Source organism: Dipodomys merriami, unplaced genomic scaffold (assembly GCF_024711535.1).
Source record: "Dipodomys merriami isolate MVZ:Mamm:240054 unplaced genomic scaffold, mDipMer1.0.p SCAF_35, whole genome shotgun sequence".
Lineage (NCBI taxonomy): Eukaryota > Metazoa > Chordata > Mammalia > Rodentia > Heteromyidae > Dipodomys > Dipodomys merriami.
Window position 1 is genome coordinate 7225961 of NW_027205048.1, and position 24221 is coordinate 7250181.

The following is a 24221-nucleotide window of genomic DNA, read 5'->3' on the forward strand; positions in this document are numbered from 1 at the left end:
CATTAATCCATTAAGCATCATCTTTTACCAAAAGCTAGTCCATCTACCTTACAATACTCTCATTTCATCATGATAAACGTTATCAAAACATAATCCAACACTACTAATTTCCTTTACTTTTCAATCTAATGAAGTTATTAAAGGTTGGACTACATTCCTATAATATGACTTATTTAAAGAGATCTGAAGGCCACTAGGAAGGCAGAAACCAAGAGGATCAAGATTAAGGCTCCCATGAAAAAGTTAGTTAGATCCTATCTCAACCAATAAGGGCAACACGGTGGTGTAAATCTGTAATCCCAGCTATGTGGGAGAAATCAACAAGAGGATCATGGTCAAAGGCCAGCTTAGGGCAAAAATATGAGAACCTTATACAAAGATAAATGAAAGCAACAAAGTGATGGTGGTATGGTTCAAATAGTAGAGTGCTTGCATAGAAAGCATGAGATCCTGAGTTTAAACTCTGGTACCATTGAGAGAGAGAGACAGAGACACAGAGACACAGAGACAGAGAGACAGAGAGAGAGACAGGAGAGAGACAGAGAGAGACAGAGACAGAGAGAGACAGAGGAGGGGAGAGGGGGACAGATGGGGGGGAAGGGGGAGGAGAAGGGGAGAGAGAGAGAAAGGGAGAGAGAGTGTGTGGGTGTCTGTGTGTTCTAAGGGTAGAACCTACCTTTCAGGTACATCCAGCACAGAGTTTTCTGGATTTCAAATTTTGTGAAAACAGAGACTGTGATTGTTTACTTATTCTTCCATCTCTAGTGCCTTACACAGAATAGAATCTTGATAAATATTCATTGATAAATGTTTTCTGCCATTTTATGACCACCATTTCCTAGAAACTTGTCCTAGAATGTTGCTGAGGTTTATTGTGTGTAGTTTTCTGAATTGGTAATCAGTGTATGAGGTGTTTCAGAGTATGGGGTGCAGTGTATGAGATTAGGGCACTGCCCCAGGTGCAGGAAGAGCTGGAAGAAAGCCAGGTGTGAATTACACCTCAAGGAATGAGTTGGGCAGTTTGGATGAAGACAGCCTGGAAGTTATCAGAGTTTTGAGTTACTTACTAGATGACATAAAGTCAGCGCTCCCTTGTTAACCCTTTCTAAATAGTTTGGCCACTGTGCAGAGGTTGCCCAGGTGTAAGACAGGGTAGGCCTACACATTTGATCCTTTTTGCCTTTCCCGATTAATCATGATCTGGGGAAATCTTGATTGCAAGAATTGCAGTGGAAGATGTGGGTGAATCAGAGGAACAAGGCACATGAAAGAAATCACAGTAAGCCCAAGAAATTTACCATTGACTTGGCCTAGAAGTTTCTTTATGGGATTTGAAGAACTTTTATTGATTCATTCCTACACATTTAAGCACTTACTACATGTGTGAGGCGTTCAGATACAGCAACGAGGTCCTTGCTCTGAGCTTACATTTGGGTGTATTTTAATTCTATCCTGTGATTCCAAGAGCACATAACTTGAATGAAACAGTGGGCTAAGTAGGCCCAAGATCTTCAGAGTTCGCTATGATGACTGCAATTCCAAAATATCTCTGCGGCACAGAGCTAACTCACTAAAGAAGCAGAAAGGATTATAAGACAAGAGACTGCCCAAAGAAACCCTAAGGTGCCTTCGCAAGCCTTCGGGAAGGTCACGGACTACAACTCCCACAACCCCGCGCGCACACCTTACTATCCGTAGCCTGGGGAGCTGTCTGGCGCACTTGCGTGCGTCATCTCGACGCGCCTCTCGTTAACAGGTCTTGCCCGTGTGAAAGCATGGCAGATTCTCAGGCGGCGGCGGTGTCTTCATCGACGTTGAAAATAGACACAGTCTCCATCTCTGAAACTGCCGAGACAGCCTCGGCCATGGCTGTTACCTCAGTAGCCGCGGCGATCGCGGCCGCGGCCAGGACCGGATCCGAAGCCAGGGTCTCCAAGGCCGCTCTGGCCGCTAAGCTGCTGTCGCTCAGCGGCGTGTTCGCGGTGCGCAAGCCCAAGGGGCCCACCTCGGCCGAGCTGCTCAACCGGCTGAAGGAGAAGCTGCTGGCAGGTACGGCGGCCCGGGGGACGCGGCCCGCGCCTGCCCCAGCGGGGCGCCGCCTGGGCCCCCGAGCACCGAGGAAGGGGATGGGAGAGCGACCCCGTGTTAACTCTGACCGAAGGCGGGGCTTTCCCGGCCGTGGACCCGCCTCGCCGAACTCCTGTAAACACCCCGGCGTTTGACGTCTTCCAGCGGGGGGACAGAACCAGCCGCACGCCCTGGAGCTAGCTTGTAGACATTTCCCCCCTGTTATTTGAGCCCTCAGGAGGCTTTTTAGTTGCTCCCTGTGGATAAAACTTACCCTCTCTCGGTACACCCCTAAAGTTAGGCCCTTGGAGATAGAGTGGAAAAACAGAGACTTAATAAACCAAGACTTACTACAGCGTTTTTTCACAATATTGTTTTTCCCGTATTATAGTGGACATGAAAATTAGTTTCTTATACAAATGCAGATTCCTAATACCTCTCAAGAGATTGCGATTCCGAGGGTCTAAGATGTTTTTGGGAACTTGCAATTTAAACTGTTGCTCCAAGTGATTCAGATTAAGTAATCTGTTGACCACCATATTACTTCAATGATCCTCTCTTTCAGTAAATGTTAACCAGAAATTGGCCATTTACCTGAGAAGTTTCTCTTTTTGTTTATTCCTACACACTGGAAAGATAATAGACAAGCCTGAAAGATCAGAGTTCATCAGCCTAGAAGATCATTTCAGGCAGTAACATCAAAGAACGTTAGTTGTGTTGGGTACCACATTTAAAAAGTTGGATCTGTTCTGTCTTGTAGAAACATGAAGATGAAAGATACCGTGTCTTCCCTTCCCTAGGCTCCATAGGCCTAATAATTTCCATAGCCTTCAGCTGTCAAGGTCGAGATCCTCCAGAGTTTGATCCTAGCCTATTTTGCCATTAAACCAGCAAAGGAGCTTCTTAAATTGTTTAGTATACTGTGGCAGAATTCACAAAACCAAGTTATTCTGATGGGAATTTGTTTAATATAACTGTGTAATACAGATTTAAACATTTATTGGCAAATAGGTATACTCTTCCAGATGTTTGACTCCAGTATTATACCTTCTTATATTTGTCAAGCTTTCCTTATATTTCCTATTAGGTGCTGTTGAAGTCATGTATTACATTAAGAAGAAGCTGTGTTGTCAAAGAAGTTTTTTTTTTGTTTTTGTTTTTTCCCTTGATAGAATTGCTTTGTTTTGCCCTGATTTGTTAGCTACATTCTGGCTTTTTTGATCCTCAAGTTAGTGACTACTATTCTTTCTGTCAGAGAAGTTTCTTTTGTCGGTCATGGGGCTTGAACTCTGGGCCTGAGCACTGTCCCTTAGCTGTTCAGCTCAAGGCTAGCGCTCTACTAGTGGCTCTACTTGAGCCACAGCACCAATTCTGTTTTCTGGTGGGTTTTTTTTTTTTTTTTGGGTCCGGTCGTGGGGTCTAAACTCTGGGCCTGGGTGCTGTCCCTCAGCTCTTCAGCTCAAGGCTAGCCCTCTACCACTTGATTCTGGCTTTTTTTCTTTTTGCTTACATGGTGCTGAGGAATCGAACCCAGGGCCTCATGCTTGCAAGGCAAGTTTCTACCACTGAGCCACCTTCCCAGCCCCTCTGGTGGTTTATTGGAGATAAGAGTCTCATGGATTTTCCTGCTTGGGCTGGCTTTGAACCATGATCTTCAGATCTCTCCTGAGTATCTAGGATTACAGGCGTGAGCCACCGGTGCCTGGCTTCAGACAAGTTTCTGACAGAATCAAAGCTATGCCCTGGCCCCCAATCTACCTTTAAGCACTGATGTTTGGTGTCATAACTTGGTTAAAAATGATTGTTTAAAGACTTGGTGGGCCATTTTCTGGAAACCATTTGTTACATGTTTACCTCTAATTACCATAGTTTCTGTAAGGCTCTTAAAAAATACCCACATTCTGATGTTGGCCAAGTTTGACAAGAAGTACTGGTTTAAACCACAATCAATGGTCATGGCTCTGATAATATTACTTGCCTGTCTTTACATTGTTTCCTACCATTTTACAATCTCCACTCCTCTGCTTGAATTCTTCAAGGCCTGAGACATTAAAATTTTATAGCTAGGAAAGACCTTAATAAACAGTCATCCATGAATATTTGGTTCAGTGGAGTGAACCAGATTCAATGTAGTAACACAGTGTGCTGCAAGTTAGAAAGAAGTAAGTTTGAGTACAAAGAACACAGTACATTTCTGAGGCCTTTTTGGAGTATCAAGTTGAAAACAAAGAGTTTCCTCATAAAAATTCAGAAATTCATGAATGAGAGATGTTGGCTTGTGAATGGAAGAGTAGGGGTGAAGTTTTTGTCAACACAGGACAGCAAGTTCTTCAAAGTATGGCAGTGTTTTAATCACCATTGTTTTAATTCAGTGGGATGGTCATATTGTGAGACAGGACCCCAACATCTCTACTGTTGCTTTACTTTCTCCTTATCAATCTTGTGTTTTCATTCCTGTCACTGTATTTTGTCTCCTGCGTGTCAGTGGTGATAAAGAAGCTTTGATGGGTTTGGGAACTGTATTTGTGACAGAAATATTAGACAAATGAGACTCATCTCTTTAATAAAAAAATCTAAATTCTTCAGAAGAGTTGACTGTTAACCTACTTAACAGTTTACCTAACTGTTAACATACTTAACCTCTTGTTGAGATTAACATAGAAGTGAACTTGTATAAGTTGTAGTTCCAATAGGAGTACAACTCCAGATAACTGGAAGTAACAGTAAAGAACACCAGGGAGGAAAAAATGGAGGAAATTACAAATAGAAATTGAGGACTAATTTTTTATTTTGGATGCTTGAACTCAGGGGCTTGTGCCTCTTTCTTGCTTGACTTTCTTTGCTCAAGGTTGGTATACTATCACTTGTGAGCCATACCTCTGTCTTTTTGCTGGTTAATTGGAGATAGAGTCTCACATCTCACAGATTTATCTGTCTAGGCTGGCTTTGAAACCATGATCCTCAGATCTCAACCTCTTAAGTAACTAGGATTATAGGTGTGAGCCACTGGTGCCTGACTAAAATTAAGGAGTTTTTAAACTACTCAGAATTTTTAGTAAGATTAATATTTTTCTTAGTAAATGAATTCTAGGCAATTAATTTTAGAATATACTTTTTTGGGGAGGTAATTTGGGGAGTATCTTACATTAAAAATAATTCTTTGCTAGTAATATAACAGCCTTAATATGTTAAGTTTATAGTATATTTTTATTATGTATAGGCTACTTTCAATATAGGTGGAGATTGTACTTTTTGTGGTAATTATCTTTTGTTTTTCATCCCAATTACTCTCATAGAAGCTGAAATGCCTTCCCCAGAATGGACCAAGAGGAAAAAGCAAACTTTGAAAATTGGGCATGGAGGCACTCTAGATAGTGCAGCCCAAGGCGTTCTAGGTAAGAGACTTAAAGGAAGTATAACAGAACTGTCCCTGAATATCAGGAAGTAAAATTGATTGAATGCAAAATAAAGCATGCCATTTTCAGTCTACTTTGGAATGTTTCAGTTCTACTGGATTTATAGTGCTATCTTCTGAGGAAACTTTTCAGTGGTACAAAGTACACAATGCTATCAGAAGTAGCCACTTTTATGTGTAGCTGGGACTTTGAGTAAAGGTTTATGTCCATGCAGAAGACAGTTACCACAGAGGTGTGAAATTACTGTCTTTAGAAATGCCTGCTTGCAAAGCTGACCCTTGTTTGACATTTTAGAATTTGAATTTCAATAGTGTTCCTGCTCTTCTATCTGATAAAAGTGGTTTGCTGTGACTTGACTGTGAAAACCCACTTTCCTTCCAGTCTAGTAGATTGTGTCTGGGTTACCATTTTCTCAATCACCAGTCTCCTCTACCACCACCATCCCCCCATAAAAATTTACGGCACTGAATTTCTAATGAGCTTCCCCAAGAAAAACATTGCATACATAGACTGCTTTTTTTTTCATTTTAGGAAAAGGAAAAAACTCAGGAAGAAAGTTGAGCATGTTTCTTTAATCTCAGAGTAATTATTATTATTTGTTACTTATTTTTGTTTTCTTGTGACAAGATCTTGCTCTGTAGCCCAGGCTGGTCTTGATCTCAGAATCCTCCTGCCTTAGCCTTCTGAGTGTTGAGTAGGCAAGTGCCACCATAACCCAGTAGGTTATCTTGAGAAGATGAAGTTGTAGCTGCATCTAGCTTACCATTTTATTTTTCTTTTATTCTTTTTGATCAGTACCGGGGTTTGAACTTAAGGTTCTCATTCTCAGCTTCTCATTCTCAGCTTACTTGTTCAGCTGGTGTTCTACCACTTGAGCCACACCTTCTGCCCAGATTTTTTTTTAATATTATTTTATTTTATTTGAGAACATACTGTACAGAGGGGCTACAATTACATGGGCAGGATAATGCATACATTTCTTACCAAGCATTGCAGCCTCCTCCTTTGTTTACCCTTCACCTCCCTTCCCAGCCTCCCCCCTCCCCCCACCCAATTATACCCCCCTCCCCCCCCCCACCGACATTGTAAAGCTGGTTTTGACATGACATTTTGTGCTTCTCATTGTTGCAACAGGTCCACCTGAATCCTTAAACGACTTGTTTGCCCCCATCTCCTCCACATGTTATACTGACATCAAATATAGTGAAAGCGGGGGTTACACTGTGGGGGAGGGACATACAAAGCAACAGAGAAATAATCTTATAAATGCGTTAGAAACATATGCATGAAAGAAACGAAAACATTAAAATACATATTTAAGGGTTCATTTTCCTAACACCACATTATCTGACCTTTTCTGCTTGACTCATACCTATACTAGATATCTGCCCAGATTTTTTTTGTGTGATTAATTGAAGGTAGAGTATCATGGGCTTTTCTGCTTAGTTAAACTTCAAACCACATTCATCCAGGTCTCAGTCTTGTGAGTAGCTAGGATTACGTGAATGAGCCACCAGCACCCAGTTTAGTTTCTTCTTTAGAATACAATTCTCTTTTCTCTGTCTGTTCAAGTCCTATACATTCTTCAAGACCTAACTCACTTCCTTGAGAAGGTTAAATGAAGTACTCTCTGGCTTCAGCCATTTTCCTTCAGCCTCCTAGAGCAATTGAGAATCCAAATGAACATTTGGATGCTCAGTTATACAGTACATATTGTTAGTTGGCATTGTTCATTCATTGAGAATAATTTTTGAGTACAATGATTTTCCTTGTCTGTATGTTGTTTTTTCCTTGAGCCTTAAGCTCTTTCAAAGTCAAGAAATGTGGCTAAGGCTTCCTTGTTCCTGCATTAAAAGCCATCCTCTTTGGACTATATGCATAGCATCTGTTCAAACTAAGGATTCTCTTCAGTGGAATCAAAGTGCATGGAGTTTTTGTTGTTACTATTTTACAAAGTTTTTGCCTCATCATTATCAATAAGACCCCTCACTTGAACAGTCCTTGCACTAATAAAACAAATTATTTAAAATACTAATGAGTAGCATAAAAGTTTCGAGGGGGTTTGGAATAGATCTTATGAATAATTGGAACTAGACTTTGAAGTGTGGACTTTGAATACTGAGCAGTTGGTATAGTAGAAATTGGGACTTTAAGGTTACTAGGGACTCTATAGTGGCAAAATAAGGTATTCAGAAATACTTATGAAATGGTATGAATTGAAAAAGGAAGAATAAGTTGTCTGTGGCTTATGCCTGTAGTTCTAGCTACTCAGGAGGCTGAGATCTGAGGATCACAGTTTGAAGGCAGCCTGAGCAGGAAAGTCCATGAGATTCTTTTCTCCAGTAAACCACCAAAAAGCCGTAAGTAGAGCAGTGATTCAGGTGTTAGAGTGCTAGCCTTTAACAAGTAAACCTCAGAGAAAATGGCCAAGCACCTGTGTTCAAGCCCTAGCACTGGCATAAAAGAAAATGGAAGAGATAATGGTGTAAAACAGATTTGCAATAGGTTAGGTTGGTGGCAGTAAGAGAAAAGCCTTCGTAAATCAGGTGATGAGGGGGTGGGGGGGGAATGAAAAGGAGACTACACAGCATGGTTTATATTTTAATTTCACTATATATGTTATAAAATGCTGGACAAAGTTTTATTAGTCTCTGTGGGACTGAGAGACTAAAATAGGTACAATTATGTCATTTAAAGGGTGCTACAAGGGTTAAATGAGATAATGGATGAAAAGCATTTGTAGTATAACTTATACATGGTATACTCACTGAATAACATCTGATATAAATATTACTAATCTTTTCAGTTTGCCAGTCATTCCTGCTTCCTCAATTCTGAATTGTGTGACTATATGTGAACTTACATCTATTAATGGTAAATGCTTTAGTTATTCTAAACACTTGCCTACTCTTCACTCATCTGGTGAAATGTGTTAGAAAGATAAATATTTGAAATTGAAGAGCAAAGTAGGCCATGTACTTTAAAGTTGATTTGTGTTAAAACATATTCTCTGAGTCCTCAGTTTAGCTTGTAGTTTTGTGTTAGGTTGATTTATTTTCTTTCCTTGATTATACACTGTTGAATTCAAATCATTATTTAAATGGCACATTAGCTATGCTGATGGCTTTTTCTTTAATAATGAACTCTGTCATTATTTCATCCTATACTTGTACATAGTTAATTGTACCATATTTTTCACCAATGCCCATTATAAATTTCCAGTGAGTCCTTTTGAGCTTGTCCTAAAACTTCATTGTCTAATTGGCTAGGTTAAGGTTTCTGTTGTGTTTAATACTTTGTGAATTGGGGGAAAGGTCTCTCTGCATTCCCCCTTCAGAATTGCTCAGTTGTATGTCATGCTCAGTTGATTAGGGTTATATGCACCCTCTAGTCATGTTAAATACATTCCCTTTCCAACTTCATTGCACAGGCCAAGAAATTAAAGCCAATTCTGCTTCTCAGAATAGAATGTCATAATTTTTCTTTCTTTGATTTCTAGTGGTTGGCATTGGAAGGGGAACAAAAATGTTGACCAGTATGTTGTCAGGGTCTAAGGTAAGAATACTGGAATTTTTTTAAAACATTTTTCTAAATATCCTGTATTTTTAATTTCATCAGTTAAAAGGCAAACTGTAAACTGCAAGGATGAGTGTCATTCCTAGTAATTAGTGTATGCTTATGGGGCTCAAATTTTGAGACTATATATTGAAAAACTCTACAATGCCTATAGTTTATTTATATTAATATCTTTAAAATATAACTATATTTCTCCGATGAAAGGGAACTTGTAGGTTATAAATTCTATTGGAATTTTGAATCCAGGAATTTATAAACAATTTCACACTTTACCAAGGCATCTTTTGTTCAATGGTTATAAAAATCATTATTAAAGAAAAAGGAGACTCTTCATGATGATAAATTATATTAGTCATCTGTGAACACACTTTTCATTTTGTTTGGCTTGGTTTGGTGATACTGGGAATTGAACCCAGGTCCTTGACTGTGCTAGGTGAATGTTCTACCATTGAGCTATATATCCAGCCCATGAAAATAGCCTTGATCATATTGAAAAACACTGTTTCAGACATTTAATAGGAGAAAGAGGAAAAGTTGTACTGAGGCAAGAGAGTCTGGAATCCTGTGGGATTGCTTTGGACACTGAGCAAGGTGGAAAACACTGAAATGGAAGTCAGAATGTCAAAATGGTTAACCTTCCTAGAAATAACATCTCTTCCAAGTCTAAAAGATAATGATTTGTGTATGCAGATTCACAATTAGGCCCAGTTGTAATAGCTGGTATTTGGTGGGCAATGAAAATAGGAAGGAAAAGGGAAAGAAGGAGAAAGGAAGGAGGAGGGGAGAAAGGAAGAAAGGGAGGGAGGGAAGGCAAAAAAAAGGAATTTTCAGTTAATTGCTGACTCATAACTTGTAAAATACGATGAAAATATAATAGTAATGTCCAATTGCCAAGTAAATTTCTGAACACCATGAGTTTTTGAACTGACTATGTATTAGATGCTGGCTGTTGACCCACAGTTTTGAGTGCTTTCGTTGTAAAGACCAGAGACTATTCTCTCTCCTCTTCCTTTCCTCTCTTGTTTTCTAGTTTCCTTGCTTGCTTTCTGGCTTCTTTTTCTTCTCCCCTCCCCTCCCCACCCTTCCCCTTTCTTCTTCTTTCCTTTCCTTCTTTTCTCACTCTTTTTTTTTTTTTTTGAGAAACAAGACATGTAACCAACTTCACTGTGATTTTTGAAAAGTCACATCGCTAAATGGAATGTATTATTTAACTTTCGTTATGAAAGACATTAATGAGACATTTGGGAAAAACCAAATGGAGCCTGAGATGAGGTACTAATGTTATTTTTCTCATTTTGAAAGTTAGATTGTGATTATGCAAAAATGTCATTGCTTGTAGAAAATACACACCCAAGTATATAAGAGGATAACACATATTAAAATGCCCAAGACAATAGGGCATGTCAAATGGTTTAGGGGAAAAATTCTTCACTGTATTCACAATTTTTTTGTAAATTGGCGATTATTTCTAAAACAAAAAAATGAATACACATATTCAGCCCTTACCTCCTGTTCAGCTTTTACATAAGTCCAAACTATCATCTCCTTTTGCTCCCAGCTGGTGTGCTACTGCTTGAGCCACGCCTCCTGTCCCCATCCTCATCACGTTATGTCTTACAATCACTGCACTGTTTTATTTCCCTTGTGATTTCTGTGGGTCAGTGATCTGGGGAGGGCTCAGCTGGATGATTTTGGCTGGAGATGTCTCAGGCAGGTGCAGTAGATGGAGGAATGAAGCCCTGCTTTCTTCATGTATCTCTCTAGTCCCTGTAGGTGGCTTCTCCATGTGGCCTAATTTGTGCTTTCTTGCAGCATGTTGTCCTCATCTGACTGTTCTCCCATTCTCTCCCATTCAGATCAGGTTTAACAGGAACAGATCCCCAACCCTGTGTCCTTCAGTGTCCTGCTCTTTTGTCTCATAGTAAGCTTTGTTCTTCCAATGATCATGTTTCTCTTGAGTCTTTGTTTTTTTTCTCTTTTGAGGTTGTGTGTATTATATATGTAAAAAGTAAGTTTCCTTTTTTTTTTCTTTTTTTTGGTCGGTCATGGGGCCTGAACTCTGAGTCTGGGCACTGTCTCTCAGCTTTTCAGCTTAAGGATAGTGCTCTACCACTTGAGCCACAGCACCACTTCCAGATTTCTCTGCTTATGTGGTACTGAGGAATCGAACCCAGGGCCTCATGTATGCAAAGCAAGTACTCTACCACTGAGCCACCTTCCGAGCCCCAGTAAGTTTTCATTATAGTGCTTTTATACAGAAATTGTTCAATAAATAGTGTAATTATTATTACTGAGTATCTCACACATTACCGAGTCCTTTCTCTTCTGAATTCCAGGCCTATTAGGTTTCTGAACTACAAACCTCATAGACCTTCCCCCCCCCAAAGTATAATTTTACCTAAGCAAATTCTGTTAGAAATCTTGAGTGCTGCTAATTTCTTTCCTTTTTTTTTCTTTTGGTTTGTTTATTCCTAAGATTTCTGGTGCTATAAATAAAACATAATACTCATCAGAAAGAAAAAAAAAAATCATGGTCTTTATGAGGCAGTTTCTTAGGACTTGAAAACAGAAAGTAGTTTTGTACAATAAAGTATATTAAATGACAGATGGTGGTTCTCAATGTAGTTTATAACATCTGTAGATCTGTGTACATTAATTTAGATAAAATGATTCTGAGCTGTTTGGTTATTGTGTTCCTTTTGCCTATCTTCATTTAAGAGCAGAGCATGGATTATTGAAGGGAAGTGAGTGATCCTCTAACAACTTCCTTCAATTAAACTTTCTTGAGTTTATTAACTTAGCAAAAGCTACATAGCATCTATACCTTGATGAAGCAATCTTTGGTGAAATAATGAAGGAAAACAACCATAATTATATGAAATTGAGAGATTTCCAGAACCAGAATCATAAGTCTGGTTCTTTATCAAACAAAAGATAAATAGGTCTGGTTCTTAGGGAACAGAAGAAGCTCAAAGCCACAGAAAAGGAGCATCTGTTAAAGCATGGGACATCCCCAATCAAGACTTGAGAATGCTCCTTGGCATTTATGTTAAGGCACCTAGTTCAAATGTATCATAGAGCAGTGAGGTTTGAAGTGCTATCCTCATTGATATTCTTTGTTGATGTAAAATTAAAGATGTTTAGAAACCAGGTGAGCAGATAAAAGAGTTGCTGTCCTGTTAAGAAAACTTGAGTCCAACTAGCATTGTCCACACATAAAGAATACCCCAGAGCCATGTGGAAGTACTACATAGTCGTAAAACCCGCGAAATCAGCATTTCCTCCCACAAAAGCTTATATCACCTCCAGCAACTGAACTTGTTATCATTGGGGTATGAAGTTTCCCACCTTGGATGGGGTCAGAGGACAGAAACTTCTAAAATCACTAGCATTTTTAGTAAGGTTAACTAGTCCTGAGTTTGCTAGAGTGGGTTAGGTAATACTCTATGAATCTTGGCCAATTCCTTAAGATTTCAGGGTTTTTTATGCTAGTCATCATCTACAGAGGCTAGTTTTTACCTCTTCTGTTCCTCTGTTAATATTCAAATGTTTTGTCAGCACTATATTGAATTTTCTTGAAGGGCTTAGAAAGTCTAAACAGTTGTTCCTTCTAAATAAAGGCATTCAAAGCTGCATGGCTTTCATTTGGAAGGTTTTTGAAAAACATTCTTCCTCATCCTAATGATCTCCCAATTAGTCTTTGTGAGAGTTTGAATTATAAACTTTAAAAATCGAGCCTCAGCAAAAGCAGTTACTTGACATGGAAATGATTGTGTATTCTTTCTGTAATACAAATATTTTCCTTTCCTCTGAAGGATACAAAAGCTCATTTGCTCTTAGAGATGCCCAGCTAATATCTGCTGTGGGACTCAGGGAGTTTGAAGATGAGAAAAGAGTAGTATTAGTGAGAAAAACCCACAAGTCCCAAAGAGCACTCAGTTCAGTGGAACTCTGTGGGGCCTCCATTTGTTTTGTTGTAGTGGAATTATGGTTGTAATGAACGCAGTAATAGAATTTACAACTCCCAGGTATACATATTTAAAAACAAAGCAATTCCAAAACCTAATTTAAGCCAGTGAAAGAGAGTACAGTACACCCATAGAATGAAATGATAGGGTTCTCTGGGTGTCATCTCCGTTACTTTTTACCTCTATCCCATATCTTTTTGTTTTGTTTCATCTGTGTGGTGGGCTGTTCCAAATGCCTTGTGGTTAACTGAAGACTTAAGGGTTAATTGTTTAATAATAGTGGCTGAGACAAGATAGAACTAGAAAACAGCTATGGTTTAGATCACCAGTTTACAAGATATGTCCCAGGGACTCCTTCCTGAGGCTCTTTTCAGGGCCCTATTGATGCAAAACGATTTTCATAGGTTTATCTTTTTTACTTGTAACTGCACCATCAGAAAACAGAGGGATGGGAAGGGATGGGAAGGGGGAAACAAAGGAGGAAGCAACAATGCTTGATAAGAAATGTACTCATTATCTTGCCCATGTAATTGTAACCCCTCTGTATGGTATTTTCACAATAAAAATAAATAAATAAATAAATAAATAAATAACAACAAAAAAAAGTAGAATTTTCAAAAGTTATCAGATCTGCAATGACCCAATTGCTCTGATGGCTGACGGTACGTAAATGAGTATATATATTTTAAACATTTTTCAGTTTTAACTTCTAATACAGCCAATATTTAGATTTAAAAAAACATGCCAAGGTTTCTCAATTAGTTTTAAATTCATTAGGGATTCTGAAACCAAAATATTTGACAACTGCTTGAGGTAGACATTATCTCCTCTAAAAAGAATATAGCATATAGCCAGTTACAAGATTGCTACAGAATCTTCAGTGGTTTGAACCTTGGAAGATACAATGTAGATGTCTAAAACCATGGTGAAATATGAAGAGTCACACCCATTGGAACTTCTCCAGCATATATATTACTTAAAACTTTTTATTAAGCTGACACAATGTTTAATCTAGTGAGGAACACAATAGTAGTATGTGTCTTGAAAAACAATGGACGTGCACAGATAATTATGTGCAGTATGGTTGAGCTGGGACATTGGTAACAGCCCTTGTTGCTATACATACATGCATTTCCTTCTTAAGTTATCCTTATTATAATATTTTACCCTCTTACATTGCAACTTTTAGAGGTCGAGAAGCCTGTCTATCATCTCTCTGTTTCTCAGACACACTTTGGATAGTACTTGGTACATTTGTGGTTCTTAAGAGTCATGACTGAGGGCTGGGAAGGTGGCTCAGTGGTAGAGTGCTTGCCTTGCATGCATGAGGCCCTGGGTTCGATTCCTCAGCACCACATAAGCAAAAAGAAAAAAGCCGGAAATGGCGCTGTGGCTCAAGTGGTAGAGCGCTAGCCTTGAGCTGAAGAGCTGAGGGACAGTGCCCAGGCCCAGAGTTCAGGCCCCACAACCGGACCCCCCCAAAAAAAACCTTTTATTTTTTGTTTTTGTTTTGGTTATGGGGCTTGGGCACAGTCCTTAAGTCTCTTTGTGCTCACGGGAATTTTTCTGCCCAGGCTGGCTATGAACCTCAATCCTCAGATCTCAGCCTCTTGAGTAGCTAGGATTACAGATGAGCCTCTGGGGCTGAGCCCCCGGTGCCTGGCAAAACCCATTCTTATTATATACTAAATTTTGTATTGAACATCTCTTGTCCCTTTGGAGTGGCTGGGAGTTGAAGTGCATTAATAGGATGGCTTTGAAATACAAATAGGTATGGTTCTTAGAGAACAGAGGGAGCTCAAAGCCACAGAGGTAGCTTGTCCCAAAGCACAGGACATCCCCAGTCCAGACATGAGATTGGGTCTTGTGCCTTGGCATTCATGTTAAGGCCCCTAGTTCAAATATATCATAGAGCAGAATGGTGCAGATGAATTCAAGGCACAATGTATTGTGCTTTTCTGTTCAGCTAAACAGACTCCTAAGGGGAAAACCTTATCATTTTGTTTTTTGACTGTTTCTTATTAAAACTCTGTAACCAGATTAGTCATTTTAACTTGAATCACTCTTCCTTTTGTTTTTGGGAGGCTTTTTGATAATAATAATGATAATAGATGGATAATTTTTATCCATTGTTTACTAAGGCAAGATACTGTTTTCCTAAACTCAATTTCTTTTCCTGAGGTACTTATTCTTTCCCCTCATTTTAGGCTGAGCTGATGCTAGAGCAATTAAGACTGACATAACTGGCTCAAACCCAGCCAGATTGAGTTTGAGCCTCTGTTCCTGTCTTTCATCCTGGAGTCTTCCCCCCAGGCCAGGAGTCCCTCAAGATTGCTTAGTTGTTTCAAATAGAAGCACCAGTTTGGCTTTTAGTAATTAAGTCTAGTGACCATTAGAAACTTAGTAACTCTTCGTGGATAATGTTCTAGTAGCCCTTTCTTTTCACTGAAAAACACATGCAGTAGTTAAGTATACTACCTTTGCTATACTAGTTTTTCTCACATTTTTCTACATATTTTTTGTTTAAATTGATGTCTTAAGATTGGTCTTATATTTCATATAAAAGTAATAAATTGGTTTATTTAAGAATAATTTTAACTCTGGAAAAATTACTGATTGGTGTGGTAGCTATCTGTAGTTATTGTACCATTCTCTCTACTCCCCAATATCCTTGGGGGTTCAGGGCCTCTGTAGAGGCCCCTGAATCCATGAATACTCAGGTCCTTGTTATAAAGTGGTATATTATATGCATATAATGTAAATACGTGCTCACGTATACTGTAAATGATCTCTAGATTTTGCATAATTTCTACTGCAATGTAAATGCTATGTAAATAGTTCTTACGCGGTATTGTTTAGGGAATGATAAGCAGTCTGTACAAGTTCCATACAGATGTGATTCTTTTTACAACATGCTTAATCTGTGATTGATTGAATTTGTTGTTTCAGAGCTCACAATATGGAGAATCAACTGGGTTTATTTTTCCCTTATGAAACAAACTACCCAATATTAAGGGGGGGTTGAAATCTCATGTTGGCAGATGTGGGACATTTGTGAATGTTCTTCAGCTTACGCAAATGCTTTTCAAAAACCAGGAACAAACCAACAAAAAAAATCAGTGTGTCATGTATGCCTCCATTTCTTACCAGTTCAGTAATATTAGTGAAATTCTACATAAATTTCAAGGCATGCATAACAGTTTTTCCTTACCCCATGGTCCATTTTTTTTTCTCGTCTTTCTTCCTGTAGAGGTATATTGCCATCGGAGAGCTGGGGAAAGCTACTGACACGTTAGATTCTACAGGAAAAGTAACAGAAGAGAAACCCTACGGTATGAAATTCATCTAATTCAGGTGTTCTCTTTAGCCTTTAGAGAAAATTTCTGCAAATGTAAAATTTAAATGTAAATCTTTTACTGATATTATCTGATTTTACTTCTCAGAACATTTCTTTAGGTTAGAAAGATTGAAAATTTCTCACCACATTGTAACATATTTGGTATAAATTTATGCACACAGATTTTTTATAATTGATTTTTTTTCTATAATGAATTTTCATGATGTTCAAAGTTATTCTTCCAAGTAGCTCCCTTGCCAAACACATGTGTAGCCAGGCTTTAGGATGTTTTCCCTAGAAACAAAGTAGAGATGCCATCTTGTTAAAAAATTACTTTTCTACTATTGAAATAGATGTACTAGCTTTAGTACTTTAAAAACTCATCATGTTCCTCTGTTTTTGGAGTGAAAATATAGAAGAAAGCTGATCCTTTCAAGTAAAATAGAACTCCCTGGGACCCACCTTAATTTTCTGCCATTTCTTCTTTTACTACTTTAAGGAAGGATAGATAAATGAACCTGGTTTCCTAGCAACTCTCACAGTGCTCAAACTATTCATAATGCAGTCGTTGCAGTTTTGCCTGTCAGTTCACATGCGTTATTGTGTCACCAATTGTGAATTATTTGTGAGCATTCCAGGTTTTCCTACTGTGTTTAATGTTAACTCTTCTTAATTTGTCTACAGACAGTCTAGCATCTGGCTTCCTTATGTTTTGTGCTGATTGTCCTTATTATATATTATAAATTGCCCCAGTAGCCAGGCCAACCTTTTTTTTTTCTTCCTCATAATGGCTTCACTTATGCTGTTAACATTCACATGTAGTTTGGAATCTTGCTCAATTAATCAAGCAGCAAGATGAAAACAGACAAAAAAAAACCCATATCTTATTTCCAAATCTTTTAAAAAATAGCTGTTGAACTACGCTTTGAATTATTGTAACATTAGCAAATAGCAGACCTTTGTTTAACTGAAGCACAACTATAACCTTCAACCCAAGGCTTTTAAAATGAAAGGAGGATAGGATAATGGAATCTAAGCAGAGATGATGGTCACTTGGACTGGCATTGTGGTGTCTAGTAAGTAATTAGTGAGACTTACTTACTGATTGTTGGTTGAGTAAATGGGGATAGTAAGAAAGTAATCAATCATGACTTAGGTTTTTAGGTCTCGTGATGTTGCAATGTGTTGAATAGGAGATACTAGAAGAAGACCAGGCTGACAAAAACATAACCTTACACATATCCTTTCTTTCTAGCCTTTAGCATTTGGAAGTTCTAAAAATTATTCTTGCATTGGATAATTTGTAACTTTATTATTTTTTACCTTAAACAAAGTCCTGTTTGTCAAAATAATCTCATGATAATGTTGTAATAAATCATAGAGAAATTAAATAACTATTCAGGCTCTGAACAAAAGAGCTTCATATAATATTTGAATAGTATTTATAGTCCTAGAAAATGAGAGCTCAGAAAATTTTGCAGCTTGGCATGATTTTCCATGTGCTTTCAGCAAATGATCAAGTATTTACTGTATTGAAGCTGTAATAGGAACCGAGGGGAAGATAAATGAGGACTAGAGCTAGGTATGTCCTTATAGAGCTGCTGTCTAATGGGGATTTCTGACCTTTATTCTCAGCTCTCTGAAAACTCAGTCTCCGAGACCTATAGCCAATTTTTTCTATGCCTTCATTATGATCCTGAAATAAAATTATTTTTAGATTAATTTTTAGATTAATGTAGTAAATGAAGGCAACACAATTTACAGTAAAATTTTATATTGATATGTAAATGCACACATTTGTATATTTACTGCTACTAAATTAAAATTCTTCATGAAGTAATCAGATATTTGCACTTATACATAGATCCCTGTGAATGACACAAGTATAAATGCATACTATAATAGGTAGTATTGTATTAAGATTTGGTATTTGAAAATTAGAAAATTAGATAATTAAAAAATTAGAAAATATAAAGCTGGCCAATATTTTTGTGTGTTTAAATATGAAATAGAGATAAATCCTAACCTCAGTATCTGTAATAAATAGGCTTTATACCAAGTTGTATCTGGCAGCCATTTAGGGCATACATCTAGAAATCAGGCAGTACCATGGACAGTTCCTTGTGTTCTCTGGTCCTGCATATAGTAGGTCATTAGCATCCCCATAAAGGCCACTGGTAGGGCTGAGGATGTAGCTCAGTGCTTGCCTAGCATGTGAGTGGTTCTGGGTTTGATCCACAGCATCACAAGCAAACAAAACTAAAAAACAGCAGCATAAAAAAGGCCATTGGTGCTGCCCCCCCCACTCAGTCATCTGTTGAGCTTTCACAAACAGCTGACATGTGGATGAAATAATAAGGCAGTTTACCACCAATGGCAAGTGAATATTTTTAAGTCATTTTGTCTCAGCTAGACAATATTTTTAGCAGTTGTGTCAGATAGATCAGAGTTAGCTTAGAGGAATGAGAAAGTAAGTCATTGATTTAGTAGACTTCAAATTCAAACCAGTGCCCAGCTTGTGGCCGTATATTTTAAGCAAGTAATGATACATAATGTATTCTTATATGTATGATTTTAGAGAACAACCTTTTTTTCTATTTTCTTTCTTGTAGTGCTAGGGATTGGACCTAGGATGTTGTCTATGCTAGGCAGTCTGAGCTATAGCCCAACTTTAAAAAATAAACTTCAGATTAATACTGCAATATATTGTTTATTAATTATTGAACAAATAATTGCTATCCAAATTCTGTTATGTTTGTATCATACCCAACTTCTTTTATCAAATGTACTTCTTTTGGGTATTTTGTTCTTCATTTCTTCTAAAATTGCATAGAGGTAGAGGTGTTACATTTTAGAGGAAGTTATTATTTGGCTTAGATTAATACCATGTTTTTGATTTTTTTGTTTTTGTTTTGCTTATGTGGTGCTAAGGAATTGAACCCAGGACTTCATGCATAAGAGGCAAGCACTTTACCACTGAGCCAACTTCCCAGCCCTACCATGTTTTTGATATAGCACTTATGCTTTGATACGTACTCCTACATCACAGCCTTAGTTTTTATTATTCAAACATCAGATAAGTGATTGCCCTAGATGGATTTTAAATGCCCTTTGACCTTGAGATTCTAATGTCTTGAATGCCATCTTACTAGTATACATTGTCTAAGAAAACTGTCTTTGTCTTTCAAAAGCTCAGGATTTCACTGATGAGATAATACCTTAAAGTGCTGTTTAAAACTGTGTATGATTAATTCAGAATGAATATCACACCCTAAATGTGTGAGATGTTAAATTAAAGAAACAATAGTGGCAGAAGTAAAATGTATATGTGTGTGTGTTTGGGGGAGTATTAGTGAAAGATGCCACTGAACTAGGACAACGAAGTACCCAATTGCAGAAATGTCAGGGAAGAGACCAGACTAGCAGACTTAGAAAGCTGTTTAGTCTTACATTTTTTAATTTAATTTTTAAAAATATTTTTATTTAGTGGTTGTACAAAGGAGTATCAATTCCAGAAGTCACATTATGAGTACAGTGCATCATGATGAGTGTCACCCTTCCGTTATTCTCCCGTCTTTCCCCTCCATCCCTATCTTCATTACATACTTCCAATTTTTACATAGTGTTCATTGAATGATTGCATTTATTCACCCTTCCTCAATTTGTGTGTCCCTTTTCTTGTTCCCCCTCCCTCAGAACTTGTTTCGGCTTCCTGCTATTCATTTTTAATTAAATTAAATTATTTTTGCGACAGGGCTCTCACTCTGTAGCCCAGGCTGGTTTCAAACCTGGAGACTTTCTGCCTCTTCCTTCCAGGTGTTGGGCTTACAGGCATGTGCCATCACATCAGCTTTCGGCCTTGTTTTAGAAATGTGTGGCTTAGTTAGGAATTACTGCAGTCTTATCAGCTATGGCAGGGTTTTCTCAAACAAGTACCAGCTTCCTGGTAGCACTAACTGTAAAACCAAGATTTGTATAGCAACCACTAGTAGCTGTATCTTGATGTTGCAGTAGAGTAAATCTTTTTCATGGATAGATCTTTACCCATGCCATGACTGGCAACCTGTGATTTGGGAGTGCTAGTGATACAGAAATTCTTCTGAGTTCTATAGTTCTTTACTGTCTGAGTTGAGTAGATTCTAGCTTTGTGTTTAGCTTATAAGAACTGAAGTTACTCAGTGGTACAGCTAGCTTGAATTGTTTGCTTCTAAAAGGGCTGCCTTAGATTTCAAGAGAAATCTTGAGCTTCACTTTGATGGGCAGTAAAGGAATCACAACATGTGAAAATGATTAAATAAAAATTTATTGACTTCAGGCTGGGAAGGTAGCTCAGTGGTAGAGTGCTTGCCTTGCATGTATGAGGCCCTGGGTTCGATTCCTCAGCACCACATATGCAAAAAGAAGAAAGCTGGAAGTGGCGCTGTGGCTCAAGTGGTAGAGTGCTAGCCTTGAGCTGAAGAGCAGAAGAACAGCGCCCAGGCCCAGAGTTTAGGCACCACGACTGGACCCTCCTCCCCCCCCAAAATTATTGACTTCAAATAAAAAAAAAAAAGAACCAAAGTTACACTGAGGTTAAGACTGGTTTGCTGCTTAAATCTGGATATTCCATGATCTTAAATTTTTATCATGGCTTTAGAATAGTAATTCAAAGCACATTAAAAATTTTTGTAGAATACTGTTCAAATAAAATCAAATGCCAGGAAAAAAGATTTAAATACAATTATTTCAAAATCATAGAAACACTAATTTCTTTCCACTGACTATGATCTAACCAATTCCAAAATGTTTTCAAGACTTAGTTTATTATTGAATGCAAAGTATGTATCCTTATCTGTAACATATGAAAATCCCAAGCATTGAATTTATACCGTACTTTTCTGTTTTTAAAACATTTAACTATACTTTAATATTGCATCAGTTTGTTTGGTACCAAACAAAAATTGTAAACATTACTAACTGATATTGAAAGCTTTATTTATAAGTCTTCATTCATATTTTCTAAAAATTATTGTTCAGAGTGCTGAGCATGCATGCTAAAGTTCATGCTCTGTGTGATTTTTTTCTGTACCAGTTGAGTATTTAGCTAAGAGGAGAGAAATCCGCAGAGCAGAGAAGGGATAGGAGAGCCAAATCAACAAGCCTTTCTTTGAGATAGTTGTTATAAAATTGGGTACAATTTATGCTGCAACATAGAATAGTTTTGGAATCTTGTCAGATAAAATTTTAAATGGAAAAAAACTTAGTAATCTTTAGTAACACAGTAAGTTATTGTTCATTCTTGATGCCTAGGAAAACATGACAAAGAATTTATGGAATTTTTTTCTGCCTACTTTTTAGTCACCTCCTATTGACCACTGTCAGACTATTTCTATAGCTAATGTGATGCTTTCTGTAGGTCTTCTAAATGCCAGGGTCAGAACCAGCTAAATCCATATGCATTGATTGGGCAATTTTTATGGGGTTGGGGATTGAAAGAACAATATGAGATTTTCTTTTTTTTTTTTTATCTCATTAAGGTGTATTTTATCCTTGTTAACAAAGTAGAATTTTTGTTGTTGTTATTCAGTTGTGGACCTTGAACTCTTGGCCTGGGCACTGTCCCTTAGTTCCTCAACTCAAGGCAAGTACACTACCTACCACTTGAGCTACAGCACCATTTCCAGTTTTCTGAGTGGTTTATAGGAGATAAGAGTCTCACAGAGTTTCTTGACCAGGCTGGCTTTGAACCGTGATCCTCAGATCTCAGCCTCCTGAGTAGGTAGGATTACAGGTGTGAGCCACTGACACCTGGCTAAAGGTAGAATTTATTGTTGTTGGTCATGGGGCTCATGGGGCTTGAACTCAAGGTCTGGGAGCTGTCCCTTAGGTTTTCTACACAAGGCTAGCACTCTACCACTTGAGCCACAGCGCCACTTCTGGAATTTGGTTATTTTTAAGTATATTTTCAGAGCAGTCAGTGCTTTAAAAACAGCATATGTACATCTATGGCTATGTCACATTTTTTTGTTCATTTTTGGCAGATAAAATAACACAAGAACATATTGAAGGCATTCTACAGAAATTTACTGGGAATATAATGCAGGTACCCCCTCTGTAAGTACAATTATTGAATTTGACTAAATGTTTCATTTTATTGCCCACTGGTTAACATCATTCTAATTAAAGTAAAATTGGTTTACTTTTGTCCTATAGTGAGAAAAGCTTTAAATCTGATGTGTCTAATGATCAAAAGAGGTGAGCCAGATTTAGACCAGATTTAGGTTTTAATCAGCTTTTTTATTCTGTTTAATAGATATCAGGGAAATTTTAAAGTCTGGAAATGTCACTTTCCCCCAAATTATTGTGAAAGGGCCATGTTTAGAAGGCAGAGCCCAATGTGTGCTGCCTGTCAAGTATTATTCCCATTGCCTCCAGGCCCAAAGTCTTTATAACAAATAAACAGATGAGAGTTACAACTTACTGAAAATATTAACCATTTGCCACTTGCCTTAGTTCATTCATGATACAATACCATAAACTAGGTAGTTTAAAAATGACAGAAAGGCCTTTTTGATTATTACGGAGGCTGAGAGACCAAGATAAGCCACTGGCAGATTTGATACCTCATCGATGGTACTTTCATACATGTCCTCATATGGTGAAGGGATATCAGTTGCTTTTATGAAGGTTGTACTCCGTGACCTAGTCACCCTCCAAAGGCTCCCTTCCTGATACCACCATCTGGTAAAGGATTTCAGCCTAGGCATTGGAGAGGCACAAACATTCAGATCAAAGTGCTATAGAACCATATTTGTGTACACATTATCCTTTCATGCAAATCATTTCTTTTGATTTAAAGTGCTGAGTGGCTCTAGATGTACCAGGATATATTACTGACAAAGTGCTGAATGGCTCTAGATGTGCCAGGATATATTACTGACAATTCCTTTAGTTCTTCATATTTTTAAATATTGTTCCCCCTCCCCTACCTCCAAGAGCATTGAATTATTTGCCTCATGATTTATAAAGTTTTCCTCAAATGTAAAGCTTTAGAAATTTTATCAAGGACCATATAAACATTTTGGATCCTTGTTAAGCTAAATTAAATATATTTATATTAATTTATAAGAACCATTTCAGGTTTTCTTTTCTGTGGTTATCTGAGGAGTTGTAACCTGGTAAAATTAACACAAAACTAAGATCTATTGAGTATATTATCTACATATTTGCTCTAAAGAGACACTTTCGTAACTTTTATATAAAAATATTATGATAGAAGTTAAGAAAATTAACTAATACCTTTATAGCCAGAAGCTACTGCTAAGTTCTTTATGCCCTTAACAGAATGAGGACTAGTGAAAAGAAGACAGGAACAGACCCTCTCCAAGGAAAGTAAAGGGCAAAGTGGACAACATTGTTCACTGAGTTCCACATTAGGCCCAAAGATATTTAGGAATTGTATCCATGTTGAGGTTGTTGAGTAGATTGTAAGAAAAAATAAATAGTTCTGTTTGTGGAATGGCTTTTAATGCAAAGGCCTGCTAGTCTTTTTTCCTTTCTATGCCGTCTGGAATTATCATCTCTTCCTTTCTCAGCATCCCCTTACATCATCCTCTTTCATTCCCGCCTCTCTCCTTTTCTCTTGCAAGCTATTCAGCACTAAAGAAAGATGGACAGAGACTTTCCACTTTAATGAAGAGAGGTGAGGTCGTAGAAGCAAAACCTGCCAGGCCAGTTACTGTGTACAGTATCTCCCTCCAAAAATTCCAGCCACCATTTTTCACATTAGGTAAGATGGAGAAATTTGAAATCATTGGTAATTACTTGTACCTTTATTTTGTATTTGGCAAATAAATTTTGTGTAATTTTAATGGATCC

The 24221-nt window shown here is 37.8% G+C and overlaps 1 protein-coding gene across 2 annotated transcripts in view; it reads left to right on the top strand.

Annotated features, from left to right (window-relative positions):
- Window positions 1-1739: 1739 nt before the first annotated feature.
- Trub1 (TruB pseudouridine synthase family member 1) overlaps window positions 1740-24221 on the top strand; it is a 30777-nt gene continuing 8295 nt past the window's right edge. For both annotated transcript variants that reach the window (XM_069988088.1, XM_069988089.1), the window contains exons 1-6: window positions 1740-2049; window positions 5364-5462; window positions 8983-9038; window positions 16278-16359; window positions 22385-22457; window positions 23993-24132. In XM_069988088.1, coding sequence (XP_069844189.1) covers window positions 1776-2049; window positions 5364-5462; window positions 8983-9038; window positions 16278-16359; window positions 22385-22457; window positions 23993-24132 — 724 coding nt within the window. In that variant the 5' untranslated portion in view covers window positions 1740-1775. The remainder of the gene's footprint in view (window positions 2050-5363; window positions 5463-8982; window positions 9039-16277; window positions 16360-22384; window positions 22458-23992; window positions 24133-24221) is intronic.